This window comes from Rana temporaria, chromosome 5 (assembly GCF_905171775.1).
Source record: "Rana temporaria chromosome 5, aRanTem1.1, whole genome shotgun sequence".
Lineage (NCBI taxonomy): Eukaryota > Metazoa > Chordata > Amphibia > Anura > Ranidae > Rana > Rana temporaria.
The window spans coordinates 158,110,447-158,138,034 of NC_053493.1; the positions used below are offsets into that span (position 1 = coordinate 158,110,447).

The following is a 27,588-nucleotide window of genomic DNA, read 5'->3' on the forward strand; positions in this document are numbered from 1 at the left end:
CTGGAATCGCCCAGAAAGCCACACATGAGACAAGCTTACTGCTTGAACAACACAGACTTTAATGTTATATCACACAGCTTATATGTCATTTCCAAAACTGTTACAATGACAAATCTCCGCCCCCCTCACACTGGGGCTTCCATACAGATTATAGGTAGACACGACGGGGCCGATGCTGAAACACATTTTCTTTAGACAATGACATCAATGACGCTGAGCACTAGCTGTACTGAATACATCAACCAGACCGCTCGACCCCGCATATAGAGAGATAATTACCACAATGAAGCAATCAGAATAATTAACCCAAGCCACTTAAACCCAGCTCTCCTTCACACAACACAATAGATCAATTAACCTTTAGAAATAGTGAGGGGACATTAGCACATCAATAACCTGGCTAGCAGGGAGCAGTAAACTGAGACATATAGGCAAATGTATCACAATGGCCCCCCTTTTGCTCCCTGCTCCGGCAAACCCGGTTGGACCTTCCCTGGTCCAGTAGGGTTGACGGGTTCAGAGCTATTAGTCAGAGGTTAACTCCGTTTGGCATGACTGACCTCCCTTGGCAACTGCTTCAGACTCAGGTATGTCACCGGGTCGTCAGATCACACGCCGGTCAGTCCCCAAGTCTTTGTGCGATCTGCAAAGTCACCAGAAGTCAGTGTGAAGACAGCGAATGGATCTGTGCGCCGCCGTCTAGGTGTCCCGCTATGGGAGGGGGCAGGTTATGGCTCTGAAGTGACAATCCCAGGAGATTCATAAAAAGAAAAAGTTATATTTGTTGAAATGCTGTAGCACTGGTGCTCAGAGTCCGGGGGGGAGGGGAATCAGAGCCCCATAAGGTCAGCCACCCCCTGCTCCCTCCGCAGCCGCCGGTTCTCCTCTTGGAGCTTCTCCAGCTCCATCTCCAGTTCATGCTGCTGTGACCTCAGGTGGTTGTTCTCCTCCTCCATGCGGCTTATGCACTCCTCCAGCTCTATGTACTCACGGATCAGCTCCTGCTTGCTCATGTCCTGCAGGCTCTCCACGTGGTCCTTCATCATCAGGAACTGGGTGGTGGTATAAGGGGCCACCGGTGGGCTCTTGGCGAACATCTCGGCACGCATCTGGGACGCCCGCTGCGACTCCCTCTCCTCCAGTCGCTTCTTCTCCTCCCAGGTCAGCTTGTTATACGGCTTCCAGGACCTCTTCTTCTTGAAGGGTGGCCGGCGGTGCCTCTTTCTGCCCAGCTCCCTCCAGGGCCCCTCCGGCTCAGGGCTGTCGCCCATGACCAGCTGACAATGGTGTTCCCTGTTGTCCGTAATAACAGATTGTACCATGAGGGCTTCGTAAGGGGTGCCCAATGGTTCTTCCTGACCCAGCTCCTTTGGATCCCAAGCCGAGTCTACACAATGGGCTGCTGCTGGTGGGCGGTACCCAGGTTGAGACCAATTTGACCTGGTGTTGTCATTCATGGGGCAATTCTGCTTGAAGTGACCCAGCTGTTTGCACCGGAAGCAGCGTTGTTCGTTGCCCTCCTGGCGATGATAGCGAGGGCTAGATGTCACCGGTCTGTTAGGAGGTTGGTATCTAGCGGTTGGTGGGTGTGAGGGCACCGTTTGTGGTGGAGGTTGTTCCTGTGGTGTGACCTGGTTCGTCTTGCGAGTATCTGCATATTCATCCGCCAACTTCGCGGCCTCTGGTAGAGTCATGGGCCTGCGATCTCTCACCCAATCCTTGACGTCCGTCTGGATGTGATTGTAAAATTGCTCCAGGAGCATTAGTTGCAAAATGTCCTCTGCGGTGGTGGCCTGGCTGCTGTTAGCCCAGTTAGAGGCCGACCGGGACAATTGGCATGCCCATTCCGCATAAGAGTCTTCCGTGGTTTTGCGTGAGTCCCTGAACTTCTGTCGGTGGGACTCTGGGGTTACTGCATAACGAGCCAGGAGCACTTCTTTAACCCGGGCGTAGCTATGAATATCCTGATCTGGCACGGTCCGGAAAGCATCAGAAGCTTTGCCTGACAGTTTGCCTGACAATATTGCAACCCACTCTCCTCTAGCTATTCGGTGCAGGTTACATTGTCGCTCAAAATCTGCCAGGTAGTTATCAATCTCACAGTCCTTTTCATCAAAAGCTTTAAAAGCGCTAAACGGAATCTTCCTTGCGTCTGCTGTGCTGTACTCACTGTTCGTAGAAGGTGCGGCTGCTTGTTGGACTGCTGCCAGTTTTAACTGTAGCTCTGCGTCCCTTATTTGTTTATCCTTCTGTAGCTCTGCGTCTCTTATTTCTTTATCCTTCTGTAGTTCTGCGTCCCTTATTTGTTTAGCCTTCTGTAGCTCTGCGTCTCTTATTTGTTTATCCTCCTGTAGCTCTGCGTCTCTTATTTCTTTAGCCTTCTGTAGCTCTGCGTTTACTAACATGTCCATCACTTTCAGTACCACATCTGGCGTTGGGTTCGGGCCGAACCACGCTAGCTTCTCTCTCATTAGCTTGTTGGCTGGCGATTCCTCCTCCTGAATCACTGGTGTCTCCATCTCTTGTACTGCTGGCGTTGCTGCAATCCCGTCCTCCTGGTCTAGCTCCATTGATTCTGCTATGATGACCCGCTTGGTTTTGTTGCTAGCAATCCTTCCACGAACTTCCAGTAGTTCTTCCAGTGTCTGCTTGGAATCCGGGTGTAAAGGGGAATAGAAGGGAAAAATCCCACTGCTACCAACCAATTGTGACGGTATCGGTATGATATCCCCGTCAACGTTCCCTTCTTCCCATAACGAAAATCACCCCAATATTCCACGAGGAGGGATATCCCTGGAATCGCCCAGAAAGCCACACATGAGACAAGCTTACTGCTTGAACAACACAGACTTTAATGTTATATCACACAGCTTATATGTCATTTCCAAAACTGTTACAATGACAAATCTCCGCCCCCCTCACACTGGGGCTTCCATACAGATTATAGGTAGACACGACGGGGCCGATGCTGAAACACATTTTCTTTAGACAATGACATCAATGACGCTGAGCACTAGCTGTACTGAATACATCAACCAGACCGCTCGACCCCGCATATAGAGAGATAATTACCACAATGAAGCAATCAGAATAATTAACCCAAGCCACTTAAACCCAGCTCTCCTTCACACAACACAATAGATCAATTAACCTTTAGAAATAGTGAGGGGACATTAGCACATCAATAACCTGGCTAGCAGGGAGCAGTAAACTGAGACATATAGGCAAATGTATCACAATAATAAAGAGCAGATGCATAGTCCTATACAACCGGCCCTTTGAGGGCAACCATACTGCTGATGCGGCCCCCGATGAATTTGAGTTTGCCACCCCTGGCATAGATGTAGTCCATGATGTATGAGTTTACCTCTTAAAGTCATTCTAAACTACATGTACACTAGCCTACCCCTGCCGTTGGAAAGTGCAAAACGTGTTTTTGCAGCGATTTGCATTTTCCCATGGCCAGCGATCAAAACATTCCTATCCTCAACGCAATTGTTCTAAACATGAGTCTGCTGAAAGTCTATGTGTACATGGATGCATAGGCTTTTATGGAGTTGAGTTTAGGAGTTTTGGGAAAAAAGACCAGAAGCTCCTAAACTCAGGTTTAGGAGCTGCCAGTATACATGAAGCCTACCAAGAGCAGTGTCTTTTTGTCACTCCTCTTGGTCCCTGTATAGGGAAACCAGCTTCCCCTTCCACCATTTCTCAGTGGCTTAGACATGTTATTGTTCAAGTTTATGGCCTTAAAGAGGGGGTTCACCCTAAAAAAAAATGGGCGTTCCTATGAAGAGGGGTACATGATTGACGTCCAGCTATGGCGCGTCATGCCTTCCGATAAAAGCCGAAATAGGACTTGGCTCTTCACGGCGCCTGCGCAGTCTGTGCGCAGGCGCCGTATAGCGCCGTGAAGAGCCGAGTCCTACTCCGGCTATTTTCGGAACGTGTGACGAGCCATAGCCGGCCGTCAATCATGTTCCACTCTTCATAGGAACGCCCATTCCCAGCGGGTGTCTGAAACGAAACTTACGGATTAAACCGTAAGTACAGCACAAAAAAAAAAAAAGGCATACTGTAGCTGATGCTAGTATGGATAGTACAAAGTTGTGTTTTTGGGTGAACCTCCCCTTTAAGCATAAAGTTCCTGTCAGGGCACACCACCAGATATTTAAGACTACAAGGGAGAAAAGAAAAAAGCGCCACTAAGTGTAGTAGATATAGATGCCTTTTATTTTGCTCCCATAATGGGCTACTCACAGGATAAAGATCATAAATAGGCTCATCTGGTGAGGTGGAGCTGGGTGCTGTATCAGTCTGTCATCTGGAGTGCTGCAACAACATTGTAGAGGAAGTCTGGTAGGGCCGGGAGCTGGAGCCGGGAAGACAGTGCAGAGACCCTGGGTTCTAGGTGGATCGCGGCGTGGAGCGCAACATGGCTGGAGTGGCTTGGGCAGTACAGATGTCATAGATCCCGGAATGCTTTGCAACGCATTTCGGAGCATGTGCCGTGCTACTTGGGAGCATGTGCACTCCTTTTTCAAGCTATAGATAGTGACGGGAGCCTACTATTTATAGTGAAACAACCAGGAAGTGCGAACATTAAAACAATGCAATATAAACCTGAACTGCGATAACAATATCAATTGCTAATCGGGTACGAAATACAAATGTCAAAGTACAAAGGAATATGCAATGGATTAATTGCTAAAAATCACATGTATATAGTAAAATATAAAATAATATTACATCATGGATTATTAATAACATTAATAGGGTGAATGAAACAGTAAATACCTTATTAAAACTAATTTTATTTTTTATTTTGTTATCCCAGAAATAAGGTTATAGATAGGATGGTCAAATAGCATATACATGTATGTACAGTATATACCATGAAGATGGAAAGTCATAAACTCATAAAATGATATAATAAAAATAACATTAATAATCACTATATGCTTTTGAGCAAGCTGAAAATGTCAGAATATATTTACTTACTGATGCAGGCAGTTCTGACCACCCCCACAAAATTATTATATTTTGATTTAAATTCCTGCAATAAAGAAATAGAGGGGGATGGTAGAAACAGATGTGTTATACCCATATTAATACAATTATTGCAAGGATATTAAAGGATGGTGCTGACGTCCAAGTCTTCATTTAACCCCCCCGGATAGAGGGTATCGAAGTTGATTATCCAAAAGGTTTCAATTTGGCAGAGCTTATGGAATCGCTCTGCCTCGGGGAGATTCCTGGATAAATCCTCCCCCACCCATACTTGTAACCCCTTAGTAGATTTTTTGTGTACTTCTAAAAAATGACGGGGACACTGTGTTCGTCGTTCCCTTTTTCAATAAACCAGCGATGATCACCAAACCTCTTGTGTATGTAATATAGGCCACAAGGGCAAGTAAGACAATATACTACAACTACATAGTACTAAATACTATGTAGTATTATGTCTTACTTGCCTTTGTGGCCTATATTATATAGACCACACCATCAGACCGCTATGCAAGAGGTTTGGTGATCATCACCAGGTTAATTAAAAAAGGGAACGATGACCACAGTGTCCCCCGTTATTTTTTTAGAAGTACACAACAAAAATACTAAAGGATTACAAGTATGGGTGGTGGAGGCTTTATCCAAGACTTTCCCTGAGGCAGAGCGATTCCATAAGCTCTGCCAAAAGGAAATCTTTTGGATATTCACCTTCGATACCCTCTCTCCCAGGGGGTTAAATGAAGAGTTGGTGCAAGCTAAAATGCTGTTTTTTTATTTTCCTTGCATGTCCCTCTCCGATCTACAGCGACTACACTTCCAAGAGTACTTTCAGTGCAATTTCAAGTGCAAAGTGGATTTGCCTTTAGTAACTAACCCCCACTGTGTTTAAAAGGTTGCCTACCCCTGCTCTATAACATATAGTGATTATCTTTGAATATTAATGTTATTTTTATTATATTATATATTATATTATATATTTTATTATATCATTATTTTATGAGTTTATGACTTTCCATCTTCATGGTATATACATAGATGTATATGTATATGCTATTTGACCATCCTATGTATATCCTTTGGGATTAATTATTTTTTTTTTTTTAAATAAGGTATTTAGGGCCGAAACAACTAATCGATTATGAAATGAATCGATTACAATTTTCATAATCGATTAATCGGCCAGTAACATAATGGGGTTAAAACAACTAAAATTAGCCCTTTATAGTACAAACAAGCAAATCCCACAGTAAAAATTTTTTTAAAAAACAAGGGGGGGATAGGGTTGGGACTTTAAATGAGGAAACATTGTTTATATTCCATATATATATTTAATTGCACACTGCTAAAAACGCATCTCATCTAAAGTCCCAACTTTTTTTGTATACAGTAAAAAAAAATGAACCCCTTACAGTAGCGATTATTTGCTGTTTTTGTACTTATTTCTGTTTTTTAACCCCATTATGTTACTAAAACATCTCAGGCCTGGGGTCACACCTCTGTTTTTTGGTGCTTTTTGCGGAAACACACTACAGTTCATTTACATGTTTTCCTATGGGACACGTTCACATCCATGAATTTTTTTCAGCTGCTGCGTATTTGGAAAGGGCAAGGACTTTTTAACGCAAAACGGTGCCATTTTGTTTTTTTTTGGTTCAATATACTTCAATGGAGAAGCTGCAGAAAAGCATGTAATGTGTTTTTGCGGCAATTTGTATTTTGTAATTTCCCAACAACAATTTTATTTAGGCTATTTTCCGATTAATCAAAACAAAAATCGGCCAACTAATCGATTATGAAAAAGTTGCAGCCCTAAAGGTATTACTGTTTCATTCATTCTATTAATGTTATTAACCCCCGGACCATATTGCTGGTCAAAGACCAGAGCACTTTTTGCGATTCGGCACTGCGTCGTTTTAACTGACAATTGCGCGGTCGTGCGACATGGCTCCCAAACAAAATTGGCATCCTTTTTTTCCCACAACATTCTTTTGTTGGTATTTGATCACCTCTGCGGTTTTTAGTTTTTGCGCTATAAACAAAAATATAGCAACCATTTTGAAAAAAATGAATATTTTTTACTTTTTGCTATAATAAATATCCCCCAAAAAAATATATAAAAAAAACAATTTTTTTTCTCAGTTTAGGCCGATACGTATTCGTCTACATATTTTTCATAAAAAAAATCGCAATAAGCGTTTGGTTTGCGCAAACTTTATAGCGTTTACAAAATAGGGGATAGTTTTATGTCATTTTTATTAATATTCTTTTTTACTAGTAATGGCGGCGATCAGTGATTTGTTTTCGGTACTGCGACATTATGGCGGACACTTTTGACAAATTTTTGGGACCATTGGCATTTTTATAGCGATCAGTGCTATAAAATGCATTGGATTACTATAAAAATGCCACTGGCAGGAAAGGGGTTAACACTAGGGGGCGGGGAAGGGGTTAAGTATGTTCCCTGGGTGTGTTCCAACTGAAGGGGGGGTGGGACTGACATGGGGAAATGACAAATCGCTGTTCATACATTGTATGAACAGACGATAGGTAATTTCCCCCCCTGACAGGACTGGGAGCTGTGTGTTTACACACACAGTTCCCGGTTCTCGCTCTGTAACGAGCGATCGCGACCGCCGAGCACGCGCGCGGGAGTCAGGAGCGAGCGGGGGCTCCGCTTCGCAAGGCGACGTAGAGCTACAGGCTCTCGCGCAGGGGAGCCGACCTGCCGCCGTAGAACTGCGCCGGCTGGTCGGCAACCAGTTAATAATCCATGATGTAACATAATTTTATATTATTGTACCATATACATGTGATCTTTAGCAATTAATCTTTTGCACATTCCCTTGTAGCAATTGATATAGTAAGTATTGCAGTTCAGGTTTATATTGCATTGTTTTAATGGTCGCGGCCAGCACTTCCGGGTGTTTCACTATAAATAGTAGGCTCCCCATCTACAGCTTGAAAAAGGAGTGTGCATGCTCCCATGTAGGACGGCGCATGCTCTGAAGCGCGTCACAAAGCATTCTGGGATCTGTACCGCCGGAGCCACGTTGCGCTCCATGCTGTGTTCCACCTGGAACTCAGGGTATTTTTAGTGTCTTTCCAGCTCCCGGCCCAACCAGACTTCCTCTACACCAGGTATATGCAATTAGCGGACCTCCAGCTGTTGCAAAACTACAAGTCCCATCGTGCCTCTGCCTCTGGGTGTCATGCTTGTGGCTGTCAGAGTCTTGCTATGCCTCATGGGACTTGTAGTTCTGCAACAGCTGGAGGTCCGCTAATTGCATATCCCTGCTCTACACCATTGCAGCGCTCCGGATGACAGACTGACACAGCACCCAGCTCCACCTCACCAGATGAGCCTATTTATAATCTTTATCCTATGAGTAGCCCATTATGGGGGAAAAATAAAATGTATCCATATCTACTACTTAGTGGCGCTTTTTTCTTTTCTCCCTTGTCTCCTTAATCTACAGAGTTGGCTATGCTCCTGAATAAAGCTGGCCTAAGTATATGAACTCTCAATTGATTACTTTGGACTAACTATTACTTTGTGTTTCTATGCCTCGGCACGTATTACCTATTCCCAGATTTTCAAGGCCATCACCTGGTCCTTTGTTCACATGTTCTGTGTTACCAGGGTTGATGTTCGAGTCTCATCTGCTTTCAAACATAATGGCCTTTAGACCGCTCTTTGAGCTTCAGGCAGCCCACACTTTCTTTACACTTAAATGTTTGCGCTTGATATTGTATTTACAATAGATATTGGTAGGAAATGCATATTGCGATTTGATCCTTATTTAAAATGGATTTCCAGATCTTGTAGTTTACTTATGAGAGTTCCATGGAAGGTACTAGTGACATTTTATTTTCAGTTTGACTCGTCATTACTCTGTTATGCAACACTGTACCTCAGTAAATTGCATATAATATCTTTATAGACACGGCTTTCTTTTGGTGCTATTCAGTAAGCACTTGTTTTTTTTAAAGCAGTAGTAAGTAGGAAAAAACTTACTAAACATTTAATTTCACTGTCAGGCTCACACTAAACATAATACAACATGTAATATTGGGTAATGACACCCGTCATAATTAGAGGTCGACCGATATGGGTTTTTCTATGGCCGATGCCGATGCCGATATTTAGAAATCGGGGCGGCCGATGGCCGATATACAATGCCGATTTTAGGCCGATTTCTTTACCCCCCCCCCCCCCCATTTCGTAAAATTTAACAGTTTAGTTAAATAATAAAGAAGGGATACAGAAAATTGCAAAATCTAAACATTTATTAAACAACAGAAGTACACAACAAGCTTCCAGTCAGTGCACATGTATGTAATTTAGATAAATAACTATGTATCTTAAAAATACACAAAAACAGGTGAGGTAATCAAAACTTTTGAAAGAAATCAACAGCAATAGATAATGAACATTAATGAGGTAAGTTTGTAAACAATACAAAAGTGCAAATTTTCTTTAGTTTTAGGCTTTCTTCTTCAGTTCCAGTCCCTCTCTCTTCTCTTCTTTCTCTTCTCTTAATACTCCCAGTTGAGGAGCTTCAAGTTGTAGTTCAGGAAACACAGTCTCTCTGCATTTTCTCCAGTGAGCCTGCTCCTCTTCTTATCATAGATAATCCCAATCTCACTAAACACCCTTTCACTGGGAACAGAAGAGGCAGGTGGACAGAGAAATTTTCTTGCCAGTGGTGCAAGGTGGCACAGGCGGGATGCATTCTGTTTCCACCATTCCAGTGGCAGACCAGTCCGTCTGTCTATTAGTGGCTCTCGGAGGTACTTCTCCAACTGCTCGGAAATTAAGTGCTCGTCACTTTCTTCAGTAGGAGTTCCATGAGCCCCCAAAATGTTTTCGTACATTTTCTCCAGAAGACTGGGTTCCTCCTTCTCCTCTTCTACCCTTGTCCTGGTCCGTTTCGGTTCTGGTCCTTCATCGCCACTTTTTTGTTGCTCGGACACAATGCTGGCGTACTCTTCTCGCAGCCAAGTTTTTGCTCTGCTCACTGTGTCGACTGCAAATACGTGGCCCTTGTACCGAGGATCAAGCAGTGTTGCCAGCACCAAACATTTGGTATCCTCTATCTTAGAAAAACGTCTCTCCAAGCTTTGCCACATGGTTTCTCTAAGTGTTTTTATCCCCCTTGTGGTGTGACCCTCTGCCTGAAGCACCATCTTCAGCACAGCTATGCATGGGATAATGCAGGAGATGGAGGCCTCTGCCTTGCTGATATCTAAAGTCGCTTCCTCAATAGGGCCCAGTGTATCTATTAAATTTGAGATGATATCCCATTGTTCTGCTGGAGGTATGGTAAACTTGCCATGTTCTGCAACATAAAAATTCAGGGCACGCTTCTGCTCCAGCATCCTCTGCAACATGTGTAATGTGGAGTTCCAGCGGGTGGGAACATCCTGAATGATGCTGTGCTGGGGGAGGCCAAGATCTTTTTGGATGGCTCCAAGACGCTGCTTTGCAAGCACAGAGTGGCTAAAGTGTGTAGCACAAGTCTTTAATTTGGCAATGATGTCCCCGACTACTCGCTGACTGCTGATGCCCTCTTTCACCACAAGCTGTAATGTGTGTGCACTGCAGCTTAAGTCTGGTATATCTGCCAGTCTGAGGCCTTTAATCATGTTGGCACCACTGTCTCGCAGCACAAGCACCACTCTGTCTTGGTTGATGTCCCAATCATTGAGCATGCTAAGAAACATCTCTCTGATATAGTCCCCAGTATGGGAGCCAGACATAGCCTTGACGTTTAGAATGACTTGTTTCCTTTCCCAGTTACTGTCTATAAAATGACATGTTAGGCTCATAAGCGATTCTGTTTCTCCAGACCAACAGTCTGTTGTGAAGGACAAATAGGGGCCAGCATTCTCTGTTGCAATTAGGGTCTTAATTCGCTGTGTAACCTTTTTGTACACGCTGTCCAGCATGTCTGCGCAGTAGTATTTTTCACTTTTGATCGAATATCTTGGTTCTATTGTTGCCAGCAAACGTTGGAAGCCACTATCTGCAACAACTGTAAAGGGCTGGTTGTCTGTGGCAATCATTTCTGTGATCAGGGTATCAATTTTCTTGGACCGGGGATCAGTATTTTGCCATTTTCTTTTAGCATCAAACATCTGTACTACAGTGGGCTGAAAGTTGGATGAAGAAGCAGCTGCATCTTCTTTCTCCCTCTGTGCATCTTTATAAGCTTGGAGGTGGTGGACTTTCAGATGATTCCAGATATTTGTGGTATTTTTAGCCTTTCCTTTTTCTGCTCCCATGCTCAGCAATTTCTGGCAGATATTGCACTTGGCCTTCCCCGATGTTGGCTCACTGAAATACTGCCATACTGGGTTTGATTTTTTTTCAGCCATCATTAGACTGAAATTATTAAAAAAGAAAAAAAAAAAATGTTTTAGTCATTTTAAAGGAGGGGCGGCGGGTGCTCAAAATTTTTGGGGGGGCGCTAACAAACTGAAAAAAAAACCCACCAAGTGCAGCCACTGACTATGCCTCATCAATTGCTGCCAGTGTGACCTATCAATTGCCACCAGTGTGCATTCCCCGCCCGCCCGGCACTTGCCTTGTCTTGGTGGGGCAGCGGTGTCCTCCAGACCTCCACGATCCTCAATGTCTTCTCCCGTCCTCTGTATAGGTGTCCAATCACAGCACCTGTTGTTTCAGCCAATCAGGTGACGGGTAACAGACCTGAGCACCTGATTGGCTGAGAGGCAGTTTAGTGTTAGGAAAGCGATTCATTCGCTTTCCTAACACAACTCTGAGTGAACAGCGAGCGCCCAGCATGGCGCCCGCTGTTCACCTTTTTGGATGCCTATTAGAGCCTATGGCTCTAATCGGGTGCTTCCAAAAAATACCACGCCAATGTGATTCAGGTGCCTGGCGCCTGACAAGGGGACAAGCCTGACACAGCAGCAGCAACCATAGAGATAGATTCATGCATTGCATGAGAAGTGACAGAGAGGTGGCGGCACTCGAGTGCCCCATATAGATGCACTGCCACTGGGGTACAGAGAGGTGGCTGTGGGGGAGGGGGGGTACAGAGAGGTGGCTGTGGAGGAGGGGGGTACAGAGAGGTGGCTGTAGAGGAGGGGGGTACAGAGAGGTGGCTGTAGAGGAGGGGGTACAGAGAGGTGGCTGTAGAGGAGGGGGTACAGAGAGGTGGCTGTAGATGAGGGGGGTACAGAGAGGTGGCTGTAGAGGAGGGGGGTACAGAGAGGTGGCTGTGGAGGAGGGGGGTACAGAGAGGTGGCTCCACAGCCACCTCTCTGTACGCCCCTCCTCCACAGACACCTCTGTACCCCCCCTCTTCCACAACCACCTCTCTGTACCGGGTGGGGATGCATTGTGGAGAGGGATGGATGGTGCGCTGCTGGGTGTGGGTGGGGATGCGTTGTGGAGAGGGATGGGTGGTGCTGCGTTGTGGAGAGGGATGGGTGGTGCTGCGTTGTGGAGAGGGATGGGTCGTGCTGCGTTGTGGAGAGGGATGGGTCGTGCTGCGTTGTGGAGAGGGATGGGTCGTGCTGCGTTGTGGAGAGGGATGGGTCGTGCTGCGTTGTGGAGAGGGATGGGTGGTGCAAGGCGTATGTGGTGCTGCGTTGTGGAGAGGGATGGGTGGTGCTGCGTTGTGGAGAGGGATGGGTGGTGCAAGGCGTATGTGGTGCTGCGTTGTGGAGAGGGATGGGTGGTGCTGCGTTGTGGAGAGGGATGGGTGGTGCTGCGTTGTGGAGAGGGATGGGTGGTGCTGCGTTGTGGAGAGGGATGGGTGGTGCTGCGTTCTGGAGAGGGATGGGTGGTGCTGCGTTCTGGAGAGGGACACTGCTGCGTTCTGGAGAGGGATGGGTGGTACTGCGTTGTGGAGAGGGATGGGTGGTACTGAGTTGTGGAGAGGCATGGTTGGTAGTGGTACTGCGTTGTGCAGAGGGATGCGTCGTGCTGCTAGGTGTGGGTGGTACTGCGTTGTGGAGAGGGATGGGTGGTACTGCGTTGTGGAGAGGGACACTGCTGCGTTGTGGAGAGGGACACTGCTGCGTTGTGAAGAGGGATGGGTGGTACTGCGTTGTGGAGAGGGATGGGTGGTGCAAGGCATATGTGGTGCTGCGTTGTGGAGAGGGATGGGTGGTGCTGCGTTGTGGAGAGGGATGGGTGGTGCTGCGTTGCGGAGAGGGATGGGTGGTGCTGCGTTGCGGAGAGGGATGGGTGGTGCTGCGTTGCGGAGAGGGATGGGTGGTGCTGCGTTGCGGAGAGGGATGGGTCGTGCTGCGTTGTGGAGAGGGATGGGTGGTGCAAGGCATATGTGGTGCTGCGTTGTGGAGAGGGATGGGTCGTGCTGCGTTGTGGAGAGGGATGGGTCGTGCTGCGTTGTGGAGAGGGATGGGTGGTGCAAGGCGTATGTGGTGCTGCGTTGTGGAGAGGGATGGGTGGTGCTGCGTTGCGGAGAGGGATGGGTGGTGCTGCGTTGCGGAGAGGGATGGGTCGTGCTGCGTTGTGGAGAGGGATGGGTGGTGCAAGGCGTATGTGGTGCTGCGTTGTGGAGAGGGATGGGTGGTGCAAGGCGTATGTGGTGCTGCGTTGTGGAGAGGGATGGGTGGTGCTGCGTTGCGGAGAGGGATGGGTGGTGCTGCGTTGCGGAGAGGGATGGGTGGTGCGTTGCGGAGAGGGATGGGTCGTGCTGCGTTGCGGAGAGGGATGGGTGGTGCTGCGTTGCGGAGAGGGATGGGTGGTGCTGCGTTGCGGAGAGGGATGGGTGGTGCTGCGTTGTGGACAGGGATGGGTGGTGCAAGGCGTATGTGGTGCTGCGTTGCGGAGAGGGATGGGTCGTGCTGCGTTGCGGAGAGGGATGGGTCGTGCTACGTTGTGGTAACGAAGATAATTGATTTGCAGTGCATTGTGAAAATGAATGAGGATGAGAGTTACATTGTGAAGAATATCTCCACAATGTAACTCTGATATACACCCAGAGTCATCCTCATCCATTTTCTCAATTCCAGCCTCAGCCAGGTTTCACTTTAAAAAGACATTAATAAATTCTGTAGGGGGCACAGTAGCACACAATTTTGCCAACTTACCCTCCATACATGCTGGTATCCTAGTCTATCTGCATGCACCTGATAGGCTAGGTGCATGCAGATGAGCTGACCAGCCAATCATTGATTAGAACTAGAGTGTAATGCAAGCAGACTCCGCCTCAGCAGGGACAGGAGACAGAGCTATTGCTGTCCACGATCTCCTGCTGGGGGGAGTTACTAAGTCAGGCAGCAGTTGTTACTATTTCTCCCTAATACAGCACGCCGATGGAGGGGGCGGGGCCAATGGTTGTCAGCACGGAGAGGGAGTGGGCGGGCCAATGGTGTTTCTCCCTAACACAGCACGCCGAGGAAGGGGGCGGGGCCCGCCGGACGGCGCGATTCCATTGAAATTATTAGTTCTGTAGCCATGCGGATGGAGGATACATGAATGCGGGGGCACTGGTGACTGGTCAGTACAATACTGCAGGCGGCCATTGTTATTTCTCCCTACTACAGCACGCTGATGGATGGGGCGGGGCCAATGTTTGTGAGCACGAAGAGGGAGTGGGCGGGCAAATGGTGTTTCTCCTCACACAGCATGGAGAGGGAGTGGGCGCCGGACCAATGGTTGTTTCTCCCTAACAGCACGCCGAGGAAGGGGGCGGGGCCGGGCGGACGGCGCGATGCCATTGAAATCTTTTATTCCGTTCTGTAGCCATGCCGATGGAGGATACATGAGTGCAGGAGCGGGGGCACTAGTGACTCACTGGTCAGTACAGTACTGCAGGCGGCAATGCGGGGCCGGATATTTTACCCGCGAATCGGCCGATTTTTCCACAATAATCGGCCGATGCCGATTTCACAAATATCGGCCGATATATCGGCCGACCGATATATCGGTCGACCTCTAGTCATAATGTAAACTGCAAATAACTGTGATAATACACATGTACCATAAATAGGCAGGCTAATTTGCCAGGTAGACACAGGCATTTATCTCAAAATTAAAAAATGTAAATTATATACAGGTATTTTTAATAATGTGTGATTTTGGTTGACCATTGAGGGATGGTGCCTCCTGTGGTGCGTTAATGTATCTTATGCTCCACGTCATATATTTTTTATTTTGAAAACTTTTATGAACACTTGGTGTTTACACTTGTGATTGCATTAGTTGGTTCACAGCGATCACAAGATACAGAGCTACTCTGATTGACTCATTGATTGTACATTTTGATTGTGATCTGAGCTGTCCAACAACATTGTAATGTGGGTAAAGAAAAATCGCGCTAACCACACCAATTGTGATAAAAAATAAGTGAATATGTGAAAAGGCAGCAAAAAGCGTGACAAAGCACAGGCATATATGGAAAAAAGAAAAATTTTGCGCCAATCTAATTGATGACATTCAAGTCCATTGTGAACAACACAAATAAATAAAAGAAAATCTGTGCCAATCTAATTATTGACCTTGAAGTCTATTATGAGCAACACAAATAATAGTAATAAGTGTCCAAAAATTGATTGATGATAATCTTGAGACAAACACCACCCAGTGCATCGAATTTTGAGAGTGAGCCACCACCACATAGACAGAGGCTTACCAGATGACAGGTATATAACAGCGTTGTAACACAATCCCCATCAGGATATCCAGGTATTATGGACACAGCACAGAATGGAATCCAATATACGACACAGATCCTCATAAGATCATCCACGGAGGCATGCAGTTGGAGCACAGACAGCACTGATCACACTTATGGTATCTTTCCAGAAACTCCACACCACAGCAGCTCAGCAGCATATCATGCAGAAAAGAAAGCTGCACATAGTGTAATACGTCCAACAAATAATTTATTAAAAGGATTAAAATCTACTTACATCAATGAATAATGTATAGCAGCATAAAAACAAACGAATGCCGGCCGGCATAGATGGGAGCCCTTCCTCCTCGTACACACGCGATGACGTCACTGCACGCCGTACCCATTACCGCCGTAACATTGTAATGTGTGAAGAAGCAGACAAAATCATTGTCTATCACTACAGAGCAGGAAACTGAGCCCGCGTATGTTATAAGCAATTATTGCTGCCTCATATACACAAATAATTAACTACCTATACAAAAAAAAACATTGAATGCTTTCTATACATTAAAATCTATTTTCAAGAATAAATCTTCCCTAAAATAGCATGCTAAATCCTAGATAAATGAATTTGAAAATCAGTCAATGTGCTTTATTGTTCACCAAACATTAAACTCTGATCATTTTCTTGGTGATTTATTCACCAATTCATCTTGTGTCTAAACATTAACCACTTCCTGACCTCCTCATGTACATTTACGTCGGCAGAATGGCACGGACAGGCACAATCACGTACCTGTACGTCCTCTGCTAGACGTGGGTGGGGGGTCCGATCGGGACCCCCCCGGTACATGTGGAGGTCGGGTCCGCTCGGGGAGCGATCCGGGACGACGGCGCGGCTATTTGTTTATAGCCGATCAGTCGCGATCGCTCCCCGGAGCTGAAGAACGGGGAGAGCCGTGTGTAAACACGGCTTCCCCGTGCTTCACTGTGTCGGCGCATCGATCGCGTCATTCCCTTTATAGGGAAGACACGATCGATGACATCATTCCTACAGCCACACCCCCCTACACTAGTAAACACACACAAAGTAAACCCTAACTCCTACAGCGCCCCCTGTGGTTAACTCCCAAACTGCAACTGTCATTTTCACAATAAAGAATGCAATTTAAAAGCATTTTTTGCTGTGAAAATGACAATTGTCCCAAAAATGTGTCAAAATTGTCCGAAGTGTCCGCCATAATGTCGCAGTCATGAAAAAAATCGCTGATCACCGCCATTAGTAGTAAAAAAATAAAAATGCAAAAAAACTATCCCCTATTTTGTAAACGCTTTAAATTTTGCGCAAACCAACCGATAAACGATTATTGCGATTTTTTTTACCAAAAATAGGTAGAAGAATACGTATCGGCCTAAACTGAGGAAAAAAAAATGTTTTATATATGTTTTTGGGGGATATTTATTACAGCAAAAAGTAAAAAATATTGCATTTTTTTCAAAATTGTCGCTCTATTTTTGTTTATAGCGCAAAAAATAAAAACCGCAGAGGTGATCAAATACCACCAAAAGAAAGCTCTATTTGTGGGGGAAAAAGGACGCCAATTTTGTTTGGGAGCCACGTCGCACGACCGCGCAATTGTCTGTTAAAGCGACGCAGTCCCGAACTGTAAAAACCCCTTGGGTCTTTAGGCAGCAATATGGTCCGGGGCTTAAGTGGTTAAGACCATTTATAGCAGAACTGATGTAGAGTAACCCTAACTGATGTATAGCATGGAAAAAGGGCCAAGCTGAAATGTGACTTACATTTATGTTATATACATAGGCATTCTCAACCTGGCTTCTAGTGTGGTGGACCTGTTACAACATTTTTTCCCTGAATCGTTTGATCGTCTTCCGCGTGACTGTGGCCTGTTCGATGGCCCAAGGCCTACGGTGCTCGACTCCTGCTCAGTTAGTGACTTGGCATTATTACTACGTGGGAACAAGCGGAAGACACAGCCAATTGAATTTGGAGCTCATCAGGTGTGTTTTCATTATAAAGGAGATTATATAAATGTTATAGCTACTGTTGATATCTGTGGTTTAAAAGACAACTACAGTGAGGAAAATAAGTATTTGAACACCCTGCTATTTTGCAAGTTCTCCCACTTGGAAATAATGGAGGGGTCTGAAATTGTTATCGTAGGTGCATGTCCACTGTGAGAGACATAATCCAAATAAATAAATCCAGAAATCACAATGTATGATTTTTTTAACTATTTATTTGTGTGATACAGCTGCAAATAAGTATTTGAACACCTGAGAAAATCAATGTTAATATTTGGTACAGTAGCCTTTGTTTGCAATTACAGAGGTCAAACGTTTCTTGTAGTTTTGCACACACTGGAGGAGGGATTTTGGCCCACTTCTCCACACAGATCTTCTCTAGATCAGTCAGATTTCTGGGCTGTCGATGAAAAACATGGAGTTTGAGCTCCCTCCAAAGATTCTCTATTGGGTTTAGGTCTGGAGACTGGCTAGGCCACGCCAGAACCTTGATATGCTTCTTACAGAGCCACTCCTTGGTTATCCTGGCTGTGTGCTTCGGGTCATTGTCATGTTGGAAGACCCAGCCTCGACCCATCTTCAAAGCTCTAACTGAGGGAAGGAGGTTGTTGCCCAAAATCTTGCAATACATGGCCCCGGTCATCCTCTCCTTAATACAGTGCAGTCGCCCTGTCCCATGTGCAGAAAAACACCCCCAAAGCATGATGCTACCACCCCCATGCTTCACAGTAGGGATGGTGTTCTTGGGATGGTACTCATCATTCTTCTTCCTCCAAACACGGTTAGTGGAATTATGACCAAAAAGTTCTATTTTGGTCTCATCTGACCACATGACTTTCTCCCATGACTCCTCTGGATCATCCAAATGGTCATTGGCAAACTTAAGACATGTGCTGGTTTAAGCAGGGGAACCTTCCGTGCCATGCATGATTTCAAACCATGACGTCTTAGTGTATTACCAACAGTAACCTTGGAAACGGTGGTCCCAGCTCTTTTCAGGTCATTGACCAGCTCCTCCCGTGTAGTCCTGGGCTGATTTCTCACCTTTCGTAGGATCATTGAGACCCCACGAGGTGAGATTTTGCATGGAGCCCCAGTCCGAGGGAGATTGACAGTCATGTTTAGATTCTTACATTTTCTAATGATTGCTCCAACAGTGGACCTTTTTTCACCAAGCTGCTTGGCAATTTCCCTGTAGCCCTTTCCAGCCTTGTGGAGGTGTACAATTTTGTCTCTAGTGTCTTTGGACAGCTCTTTGGTCTTGGCCATGTTAGTAGTTGGATTCTTACTGATTGTATGGGGTGGACAGGTGTCTTTATGCAGCTAATGACCTCAAACAGGTGCATCTAATTTAGGATAATAAATGGAGTGGAGGTGAACATTTTAAAGGCAGACTAACAGGTCTTTGAGGGTCAGAATTCTAGCTGATAGACAGGTGTTCAAATACTTATTTGCAGCTGTATCATACAAATAAATAGTTAAAAAATCATAAATTGTGATTTCTGGAATTTTTTTTTTTTTTTTGATTATGTCTCTCACAGTGGACATGCACCTACGATGACAATTTCAGACCCCTCCATGATTTCCAAGTGGGAGAACTTGCAAAATAGCAGGGTGTTCAAATACTTATTTTCCTCACTGTAGCACCTCTGTTACCAGTGTTCACAATCTAACCATACTTTTACTGACGAGAAACAAACGTAACATGTAATATAAAGTAGAATGTATTATTTTATTTTTTTTTAAGTGTTTATATGTAGCATGCATTTCATTACATTAGAAAATAATTGCCAAGCATACTACTACTTATAAGTTGTGGAGTGCAGTCTAAAAAACACATTAATTTGAGTGCATATAAAGATGGAAAATATACAGTTATTATGTATCCTTTGACATTGAATGATATTTTCAGGTGATCTTGGTGACTAATGAAATTGCTAAGGAAAATATTCCAGAAGAGTTGAGTCTTGCCTTGGTCCTGACCATTTATGAAGCAAAAGGATTGGAATTTGATGATGTTCTTCTGTATAACTTCTTTACTGACTCAGAGGTACCTATGTCTCTGTGTGAATATATGTGTCTGTGTATATAAATTATGAAATGAAATGTTTTTTCAGTAACAATCTTAGACTGGGAAGTTTGTGGGGTTTTGGAGGGACGGTAAGGAGCAGAGCTGGATGTTTGGTATGGGGGAGGGTCCCCGCCCTGAAGTGTCATGGCTGAGGAAGATGGCAGGATGACAGGTTGGTTGTGTGCTTCAAAATAAGAAATTGTGGGGGAGGGGGGCGGTGGATGCCAGAAGTCACTGTGACTTTGGGAGGGTGGGGCGGGGGTTTGGTGTTGAAGTGGATGGGAGGGAGGAGCTGCCAGTTAGGGCAGTTGCAAGAAGACCAGACCGGTGGGAGGAGGAAACCATTAATGAGACTTGAAAACAGTAGCACACTTGCAGTGTAGCAAACTCTGATCCTTTTAGACACACACAGCGTTGTCAGCATTAGATTTTCTGTGCCCCTCTCTGGTCTTCTCACTAGACAATGATCTTTCTAAAGATTTTCCTAACAAGCTGCAGAATCAGTGCCCTTATGGATCAGCATTGCTAATGCACTACCTTCCTTGCTATTCTTATTCTGTATTTTTAATAGCAAGTATGTAATGTACGTTTTAAAGTGAAAGTAATTAAAAAATAATTAAATAACAGGTTTATACTTGCTTGCTCTGTGCAATGGTATTAAACAGAGCTGCCCCTTTTGGGCCTAGGTTTATTTTCTGGATTCAAATACAGGGACCCGACTGCCCAGGTCACAGTTAATGGCCTGCTGCCCCCCTCCCCCTTTAGCCTGCATAGGGGCACCAGGCAGGGATGCCCCCTATCCCTGGGGCTTTTCGCCTTGGCGATCTTAATCCGTCAGGATCAGAGGGTGAAGGGCATACGTGTTGGAGTACTTCAGGAGAAAATTTTGCTGTATGCTGACGATGCCCTGCTGTACTTGGTTGACCCAGAACCCTCCCTCACTTCTGCACTTGAGATAATAGACCAATTTGGGAAATATTCTGGAGTTCGCATTAACTGGGACAAGTCAGTCCACCACTCGGGCTCCAGGGCGGTCATCGACGCACCACTCCAGTTTGTGGACGAATTTAAATACCTTGGAGTAATTGTCCGGGGGTCTCCTCAGGCGTACGTAGATAACAACCTTTCTCCCCTTCTGACCAAGGTTGGCAGGAAGGTTCAACTTTGGAAAACACTACCTCTATCCCCAGTGGGCATGGTGAACTTGTTAAAAATTATATATCTTCCCAAATTTTGTATACTTTTTTCAGGAATACTCCGTGCCTTCTCCCTAAATCCTTTTTTCAAAAAATGGACTCCATTGTCTCTACCTTTGTCTGAGCTGGGAAAACCCAGAGACTGACAAAGCGGACGCTCCAGCTCTCCCTGTTCCAGGGGGGATTGGCTCTGCCTAACTTCCAGCTCTTTTACTGGGCAGCAGTCCTGGTGACGGTTTGGTGGTGGTTTCACCAGCCCAGGCAGAATCCGCCGGTGACCCTCGAGGCGGCCATCCTGGGGACCTCTGCAGCATTTACCAATCTACCCTATAGAGGGCCTAGAGCCCATCACCAAGTGACGAGACTGATGCGCACGACCATTTAGGTATGGTAAAGGGCTAGATCTATCTACAAATCGGATTCGGTCATCTCACCCCATACGCCCTTATGGGGCAACCCAATGTTGCCACACATCTATGGGCTCCCCGATCCACAGTTGTGGACGGCTAGAGGGATAGTCACTATTAATCATACCTACACCGATGGGTCCTTTTCCTCCTTTGAGACACTAAAAGCTAAGTATCATATCCCTGCTTCTATGAAGTTCAGATATTATCAGCTCAGGCATGCAACGCAGGCCCAGTTCCCTGACCCTCCAGACTGACACTGTTAAACGCCTGCTCATTTGCTAAAATCATGGATAAGCCTTTGTCCTCCCTCTATTTTTACCTCTCCATTGCGTATATGACATCCCTGACAAAGGTTGACATCCCAGATTTGACTGACGAGACCTGGGAGGACGTGATGTCTGACTATATTACTAAAATTATCTCAGCAAAAGACCGCTTCATCCAACTCAAGTTCTTGCACAGGGCATACTACACCCCCCTGCGACTAGCCAGCATATACCCCGGAACGAGTGTTCAATGCCCTAGATGTGGTTAGTCTCCTGGCACATTCCTCCATATGGTGTGGTCGTGCCCTGTGCTGCGTCCATACTGGGAGGAGGTAATGGGTGTCCTGGGCACATTTGGGGACTGGTCTCTCAGCTTGGACCTAGCCTTGGCATTGCTTGGGGTTATGGAAAGTATTGAAGCATCAAGGCATGAACAATTGTTTTTGTTCTATGCCCTATACCATGGGTCTTCAAACTATGGCCCTCCAATTGTTCAGGAACTACAATTCCCATCATGCCTAGTCATGTCTGTTAATGTCAGAGGTTTACAATGCCTCATGGGATGTGTAGTTCTGCAACAGCTGGAGGGCCGTAGTTTGAGGATCCCTGCCCTATACTATGCCAGATGAGACTCCTAAAGTGGAAACAGCCCGGCCCTCCCACGCTCCAAACGTGGACGGCCACAATAAACTCTGTCCTACCTTTGTACAAGCTAACATATGCGAGTAGAAATTGCCCCATAACATTTGACAAGGTCTGGTCCCAGTGGATTGATGCACATGGATAGGAGCCCTAGAGTTCGTAATTAACTCCTTATGGATACTGCTGTCTCCTATATAATCTCCTGCTTGTGGCTAGGAATGCTGTTCTATCATGTGTTTTATATATCCCCTCCACCTCTCCCACCCTTCCCATCCCCTCACCTCTCCCCCCCCTTCCCCTTCCTTTTTTCTCTCCTCTCCTTACCCCTCTTTCTCTTCTACATTCAACACTGTTACCTGGTACTAGATTACAACTATGTATCAATTGCTTTATACTATCACAATCCTGAGACAACGATTACTAGCTTTATCTGACCTGTTCCATCAGACCTTTATGACCTTATGTATGTATTTGATGTCCATATACTGTGTCATTGTTAACTTTAATACTTTCAACCACTTAAGGACGGCCTCCTGCACATATACGTCGGCAGAATGGCACGGCTGGGCACAGGCACGTACATGTACGTTGCCTTTAAGAGGCCAGCCGTGGGGCGCGTGCACGCGACCTGATCCGAAGCTTCGTGTCCCGCGAATCGGGTCACAGGAGCTGAAGAACGGGGAGTGGTGTGTGTGTAATCACACCTTCCCCGTTCTTCACAGTGGCAGTGTCATTGATCGTCTGTTCCCTGATATAGGGAAAGACGATCAATGACGTCACACGTCCAGCCCGCCCCCTACAGTTAGAAACACATATGAGGTCACACTTAACCCCTACAGCGCCCCCTAGTGGTTAACTCCTAAACTGCAATTGTCATTTTCACAGTAATCAATGCATTTTTATAGCACTTTTTGCTGTGAAAATGACAATGGTCCCAAAAATGTGTCAAAATTGTCCGATGTGTCCGCCATTATGTCACAGTAATGAAAAAAATCGCTGATCGCCGCCATTAGTAGTAAAAAAAAAATTAATAAAAATGCCATAAAACTATGCCCTATTGTGTAAGCTATAAATTTTGCGCAAACCAATCGTTAAACGCTTATTGCGATTTTTTTTTTATTTGACCAAAAGTAGGTAGAAGAATACGTATCGGCCTAAACTGAGGAAAACATTTTTTTTTTTTTTAAATCTTTTTTTGGGGATATTTATTACAGCATAAAGTAAAAAATATAGAATTTTTTCTTTTTCAAAATTGTCGCTATATTTTTGTTTATAGTGCAAAAAATAAAAACCGCAGAGGTGATCAAATACCACCAAAGGAAAGCTCTATTTGTGGGGGAAAAAAGGACGCCAATTTTGTTTGGGAGCCACGTCGCACGACCGCGCAATTGTCAGTTAAAGTGACGCCGTGCCGAATCGCAAAAAGGGGCAAGGTCCTTAACCTGCATATTGTTCCTGGGTCCCAATGGCTCCACCTGTTGCAGCAAAGGTAGTGAGGGGAGAGAAGAACTGCAGACTAGAACAGCGATGAATCAAATGAGGGTTCATGTAAGAGGGGGGGGGGGGGGACTGTTGCCTAAACAATTATTTTTTTCACCTTAATGCAAGAAATGCAGTCAGTTAAAAAAACTTTAGGCTGCATAACCATTTTAACATTATGCATATTCTTGAGTTAGGCGGATGACAAGCAGGTGCACGGCAGGGAGGAACAGGGTCCAGGTGGGTGTAAGTGAGGCACTCTGACGGGAAAGGGGTGTGGTTAAGGTGATTTGAGGGGGAACAACAGAAGACATCGGTAAGAGATTAGAGGATGAGTAGCCGTAGATCTCCTCATATGGAGCCTGTAGAGCAGGGGACAACAGTGTGGGATTAGGGATCAGGGGTGGAAGACACAGCAGCATGGGATAGTGTGGGAGAGAAATGTGTGGGTGAGGGGGGACCCCACAATATTTGAAAGGAGGGTCAACGGCAGCGTTGGCTTGAGCTAAGGTGCAGGAGATGGCATTGCCAGATAAGGGGGTTGTGGAGTGGATAACCATTTTAGTATATGGGGTAAGTAGTGGGGGGGGGACTTTAGCGCTGAATAAGGGGGAAGTGGAGTGGCAGACGGAGGTATCAGGGATTGTGCTGGGGGGGGGGGGGGGGCACAGAAGTATCCAATGGGGAAATGAGCAGCAAGAAAATCGGTCTGATGGTGGTTGTAGGGCAGTTGCATTTGATGAGTAGGCAACGAGCATGCTGCAGCAGTGCCTGATATGGTTGTGAGCAGCAAAGGTTTGTAGCTTTTGAGGAAAGTGTGGAGGGGATTGGGTCAGGATTGGTTCCCAGAATAGTAGCCACTCGGATTTAGTCTTCAGCAGCAACAACAGCATTCAAGCTGTAGTCTATAAAGCTATCTGGCTGCCATCTTCTTCCCTGTGCCGAGCGAGGCCAGAACATTCAGAGTCTGCTGTCTGCAAATGGGAGGTGCTGGTGCTGAATGGATGTGCATTTTGTCCTACGTCTATTTTGCCATTGTGTTAGTGTGCCTCCAAACCTCAGTGCCAAAACGGAAGTAAGATTTTATTTTTCTATATTATTATGCCCCATACACACGATCAGGCTTTTGCCCGGCCAAATCACATCGGAATTTCCGATGGAATTCCATCGGAGTAAACTAGAACATGTTCTATATATAAACTCTGACTGAATTCCTCAGATTTCCAATGAAAAAACTTTGATGGGGCTACACACGATCGGAATATCCGATGGAAAAAGTCAGTCTGACTTTTTCCATCGGAAATTCCGATCGTGTGTACAAGGCATAAAAGGTTTAGAAAGGGTTATAAACAAGTTAAAGGATTGAGCCGGCAACACTGTAGTCCATATAGCGATTTTAATAGTTGGTTACATGAAGTTGCTTGTCACTTCATGTAACCAAACATTAAAATCGCTATATGGACTACATGTTTGCCGGCTCAATCCTTTTACTTGTTTGTGCTGTGGTGTGTAAAGACACACTGAGCCTGAGCACCTAAAAGAGGACCTTGCAAATTGAACTTGGGAGTTCCCCGTTGTGTGCGCTGTCTCTCTTCAAACTTAGAAAGGGCTATACTATTAAAGATTTAGAAAGTGAATGTTCTGTTTTTATTTATCTGCATAACAATTATATCGATTGTACATGTGTTGGAACTATACTAATTATAGTAATATAGTAACCAACCAAACAAAAATGTCACATGTAGATAGAAACCATCTCTGTTATGCTTTTTTGTAAACCTTTGGTTATACTGTATTTTTATTGCTTTAAACTGTCATTGTTTTATGTTCTGCGTAATATTACTTTTAGGCTTCTAAAGAGTGGCGAATAATCTCCTCTTTCATCCCAGTCATCTCTGCAAATCAAAACAACCAGCCGCTGATCGAAGTTCCATTGGATGGGGCATCCCATCATTCCACTAGATCATTTCCAGTGGATTTAGAAATGCACAAGGTACTGTACTCTGTAAAAGAGAAACTTTAAATTTTATATAGATGGTTAATCTGTTCCCGTCCGCGCTATAGCCGGATGACGGCTACATCGTGGACCTAAATTGCCAGGAGGCCGTTATGACGTCCTTCCCTTTGCACGCCCCTTGAAGGGGCCAATCCCGGGCCCTTAACACGTAATCAGCTGCCAGCCAATGACCAGCTGTTCACGTGATGTAAACAGAAGATCAGTAATCGAAGAGGAAGAGGCATAGCCACCTCATCTGCGCCCACCAGTGCCACCTGCCAGTGGTGCCAATCAGTGCTGCCTATCAGTGTCACCTACCAGTGCCCATCAGTGCCTACTATCAATGCCCACCAGTAGTGCCAATCAGTGCCACCTAGCAGTGCTGCCTATCGGTGTCACCTACCAGTGTCCATCACTGCCACCCATCAGTGCTTATCGCTGCCACCGATCAGTGCAACCTCTCGGTACCTACCAGTGCCACCCATCAGTGTCGCTTTATCAGTGACCAACAGTGTCACCTTATCAGTGACCATCAGTGCAGCCTCATGAGCGTAAATGAGAAAAATTACCTTTTTGCAAAATTGTATAACCAAATATAAAACCGTTTTTTTTTTCCCCCCCACAATTTTCGGTCTTTTTTTTTCATTTAAAAAAAAAAAACCCAGTGGTAATCAAATACCACCAAAAGAAAGCTCTATTTGTGGGGGGGGAGATCAAAATTTCATATGGATACAGTGTTGCATGACCGCGCAATTGTCATTCAAAGAGTTGACGGTGCTAAAAGCTGAAAATTGGTCTGGGCAGGAAGGGGGTTTAAGTGCCCAGTAAGCAAGTGGTTAAAGATACTAGGTGAGGTGTGAAGGTAGAAGCCTGAAAGGCTGCGCATAATACTACGTACCAGTTGGATGTAAGGACAGAACCTTACAAAATTTGACTGTGTTGCAGGGTTGCCAACCCCCAATGACTTTTTTTTTTTTTTTACTGGCAAAACATGGAACATTTCCTGACTGAACATGTTTTTTTTTTTTTACTCACAATGTGAAACATATGACAGAAACTCCTATTATGAACTAAGGCAATATTTAAAGGCTAAATTCACCTTTTAAGGGGAAAAAATATATAAATGCAAATATTTTTGTAGGGAAAAAAAAGTGCATTTATTATTTTTTCACACTGGTTCCTGCGAAGCATTGCACCCCCTGATCAGTGGATCACTGCTGCGGTGTTAACTTCTTCAGACACTTCCAGCTTTTTCAGGTAGAAAGCTGAAGGAAGTGTCAATGGACTATGAGTGCACTGAATGGATGTGCCGGCAGAGAGGGGGGAGAGGAGCGGAGCTCCGGGAGGCCGCATCGCTGATCCGTGGAACAGGTAAGTGTCTGTTTATTAAAAGTCAGCAGCTACACTTTTTGTAGCTGCTGACTTTTAATAAACCTAAAAAGGTTGGAACTCCGTTTTAAAAGCAGTTGACAAGGGGAATTTTATGGGCACTTTTGTTCTGTCCACAGACAGAGGACCGGATGAGAGTGGGGGGTGTTGGGAGAGAGATAAAGGGGTGAGAGAGAAAAGAGATAAAAAAGTGGTGGGTAAATATGAGTGGGGTGAGGGAGAAGGGGAGACATGTGAGAAAATTGCGGGCGGGGGGGGCCTGAGAGAAAAAGAGGGGAGAGCAAAAGAGCAGCAAGAAGGATGAGGAGAAGGGAAGAGGCAGAAATAGATGGGAATGAGAGACGAAGAGAGATAAATTGGGGGTTGGGCAGATAGAGAAGAGGAAGAGATAGGGGGAAGCATTTGGGGGAGGAGGGGACAAAGCTAGACAGAGGGGCAGAAACGGAGAAGGGGAGAGAGAGAGAGAGGAG

At 45.4% G+C, this 27,588-nt stretch overlaps 1 protein-coding gene across 1 annotated transcript in view; it reads left to right on the plus strand.

Moving 5' to 3' along the window:
- Positions 1 to 27,588, plus strand: part of TRANK1 (tetratricopeptide repeat and ankyrin repeat containing 1) — a 207,117-nt gene that overhangs the window by 115,491 nt on the left and 64,038 nt on the right. Inside the window, 3 exon segments of the mRNA XM_040354425.1 lie at positions 17,446 to 17,645; positions 19,582 to 19,719; positions 25,583 to 25,726. Of these exon segments, the coding sequence (XP_040210359.1) occupies positions 17,446 to 17,645; positions 19,582 to 19,719; positions 25,583 to 25,726 (482 nt within the window).